Source organism: Littorina saxatilis, linkage group LG10 (genome assembly GCF_037325665.1).
Source record: "Littorina saxatilis isolate snail1 linkage group LG10, US_GU_Lsax_2.0, whole genome shotgun sequence".
NCBI lineage: Eukaryota > Metazoa > Mollusca > Gastropoda > Littorinimorpha > Littorinidae > Littorina > Littorina saxatilis.
The window spans coordinates 41,424,791-41,428,047 of NC_090254.1; the positions used below are offsets into that span (position 1 = coordinate 41,424,791).

General features: G+C 48.4%; 1 protein-coding gene across 1 annotated transcript; it reads right to left on the bottom strand.

Moving 5' to 3' along the window:
* Positions 1 to 409: 409 nt before the first annotated feature.
* Positions 410 to 3,028, bottom strand: LOC138977867 (uncharacterized). The gene has a single exon (XM_070350472.1). The coding sequence runs from the start codon at positions 3,026 to 3,028 to the stop codon at positions 410 to 412; it is 2,619 nt and encodes an 872-aa protein (XP_070206573.1).
* Positions 3,029 to 3,257: the final 229 nt, after the last annotated feature.

Sequence of the window (3,257 nt, forward strand, 5' to 3'; positions counted from 1 at the left end):
TCTTCTTCTTCTTCTTCTTCTACTACTGCAACCGGAATTGTTCCATCGGTGACAGGTTGCTCACGTTCGACGTAAGACTTGAGGAGGTTGACATGGAATACTTTTTCCTTCCTCCTTACTTGGACTTTGTAGTCGAAATCATTCAACTTCTCTAACACTTCAAATGGACCTTGCCAAGTGAGTTCCAGTTTGTTTGTTTTCAATGGCTTGAGAATCAGGACTTTCTCTCCTGGTTTTAGCGACCTTGGTTTGGCTTTACGATCGTAATATTGAGCAGATCGCACTGAGGCTTTTTTCAGGTTCTCTCGAGCGAGCAAACAGGTCTCTTCGATCCTCTCACGAAGGTTCACTACATATTCCGCAGTGGTTTTGACCTCATCTGAGACGCTCTCATCTGTCCAAATCTGTCTCAAGAGTTGCATTGGTCCTCTGACGTACGCCCGAACAACAGTTCGAATGGCGAGAAACCTAAACTCTCTTGAGGAGTCTCGCGGTATGCGAACAGTAATGCAGAGATGAACGTGTCCCATGCTTTGGGCTGTTCTATGCACATCTTTTTGAGCATGTTCTTTAACGTGCCATTCATTCTCTCGCACAAACCATTCCCAGCTGGATGAAATACCGCAGAGGTTTTCCTTTTGATGCGGAGGAGTTCAGTGACTTCCTGCATCAGAGTGCCTGTGAACTGGCTCCCGTTATCAGTCAATATTTCACTTGGGATACCGAGTCTAGTCCAAAAATCCCACAAAGCATCGGCTACTGTCTCGGCGTGGATGTCCTTCAACGCGACAGCTTCAGGGTAGCGGGTGGCAAAGTCAACCATGACGAGGATGTACCGTTTTTTGTTCTCGGACATAGGAAGAATAGGCCCGATGATATCGACTGCTACTCTTCTGAAAGCAGTCTCGAACACTGGCATCTTGCCCAATGGGACCTTCTTCGTAAGGTGTTTTGGCGCGGATCGCTGGCAAGCGTCACATGACAAGCAGTAGCGGCGGATCTCAACACCACAGCATGGCCACCAAAATTCGCGTCTAATCCTTTCGGCGGTACGACGCTGACCTTGGTGTCCTGCCATTGGATGATCATGGCCGAATGCGAGCACCTTACTACGGAACGATTTGGGAAGAATAACCTTCAAAGACTCCTCTCCTTTCCGATTGAACGTCGACTGGTACAAGATACCATTCTTTTCCACGACCCTCATGTGGCCTCTCTCTTCTCCGGTAGCAGCTTGTTTCCTGATGCTGTCTAACGAAGGATCTGTCTTCTGAGCCTCGCGTAAGTCCTTTGGAGTAAACATATCCGATGTTGGCTCCCGGCTACTTGGCTTACTCGCAGATTTGTCTCTATCATTGTCCAATTTGGACTGTGCTCTGGTATCTACGGCCCCAGCGACTGTCTCAGCGCTGTCGTGATACCAGGCAGGTTCTCTGACAGGGAAAATCGGTGTTTTCCTCCTGTCGTTCTGAGTTCCATGGAACTCCCCTATGAGCACCGGCATTATGGGATCCGCCATGACCACGACTTCTGTCTCTCCGCAGAAGAAGGGCGAATCCACATGAATGATCGCGGTCTCGCAGTACCGGACTTTACTTTTGTCCGCTAACGTGGTCCTCTTTCTCTGACCAGTCATTTTGTCGGCCGGCACAAGATGTGCGGCCACCACAATCGAGCTACAGCCCGAGTCTCTCAGGGCGGTCACTCGTTCGCCGTTGACTTTGACGTCAACTAGATCCGAAAACTTTTTTGTGGTGCAGTCTCGACACAATTTATCTAACGGGGATTTTCTTCCCTGTGTTTCGCGTCGGACATCTTCAACTGTCACAGCTCCGGCGGTGTTGCCTTTTTTCCGTAAGGGACAATCGCTCGAACGGTGTAGACCCACGCGACAATAGAAGCATAGTCCTGCTTCTCGGAGTTTTTCGCGTTCCGCTGGTGTCAAAGAAGATCTTTTACCTTGTTGAGGTGATGGTTTATGATCCTTCTCAAAACGTTTCGTTCCGTCCTGAGGAGTTCGCGTTGGTGTCGGTCTCAATTTATTTTGGCTTCTGTTCAGCTCATAATCGGACGCGAGTTTTCCCATCTCCTTGGCATTGATCGGGTTCCGGTCTTTGACATGCACGGCGAGATCAGAAGGCATTGACTGCAAGGACTGCTCTCGTAGGATCAAATCGGTTAATCCTTTGACAGTTTTCTCGCACGGATCAAGCTCGATCCACTTGGTTAGGTACCGATCGAGTCTAGTGATGTGTTCTTTGTAAGTTTCCGCGGGATTACGTCTAGTATTGCGGAATTTCATGCGATATTGCTCAGCGGTGAGCTGGAATCCTTCAAATAACGCGCTCTTCACCTTTTCATAGTCGTCAACATCCTCATCGTCCATTTTGGACACGATGGTACGGGCCTTACCTTTCAAGAAGTATATCAGCCGGGAGGCTTTCTTTGATTCGTCCAAATTCATATCTCTGGCATAGTGTTCAAACTGTTTGAGCCAGGATTCAACGTCATCCTTGTCATCAAGGTAAGGGATTTTGGGAATGAAACGGGGATCATGGTCATGTGAGGATTGGGAAGGATGAGCTGCGTTTTCATTCGTGTTCATCTGAACCTCGCTCTGAATGCGCAGCTCTTCTATCCTAAAGAGTCTGTCTCTCTCATTCTCTTTGAATTGGCGCTCATCTTTACGCTCTTGAGCTGCTCGCTCATGTTCACGCTCTTGAGCTTCTCGCTCATGTTCACGCTCTTGAGCTGCTCGTTCTTTATCCCTCTCCCCTTGGACGAATGACTGTAGTTCCTTTCCCTCCAAACCCAACTCTTTCCCCATGGTGATCAATTCCTTGATCGAACTGACGCTGGGACTTGATGGAACGGCCCGCTCGACATGTCCGTTCACAGGCTGAGCGGCGTGGCCGTCATCACCTAGATCGGTGATATCAATCAGATTTGCTCCTTCTGTATATTCTGGGTCTATGCCCACAGTTGACGAGAATCTGGTGTAGTGCTGATGATGTCTGGTATCAGCCATTTTAGGTAATCCCTCAAAATACAAAACTTTGGTACATCCACTCTTGGTGGTACTCTAATATATGGAAGACTCTTACCCGCAGGTATTGTTCAACCTTTCAACACTGGTACAAACAATGTTACACGCGCACGTGATTTTTCCTACACCTGTCCTTCGTCTCTATCTTGAACCGAAACGACTAACTAGGACTTAGCGGTGTGTCGCTGAGTAAGTTGCCTTACAAAGCCTT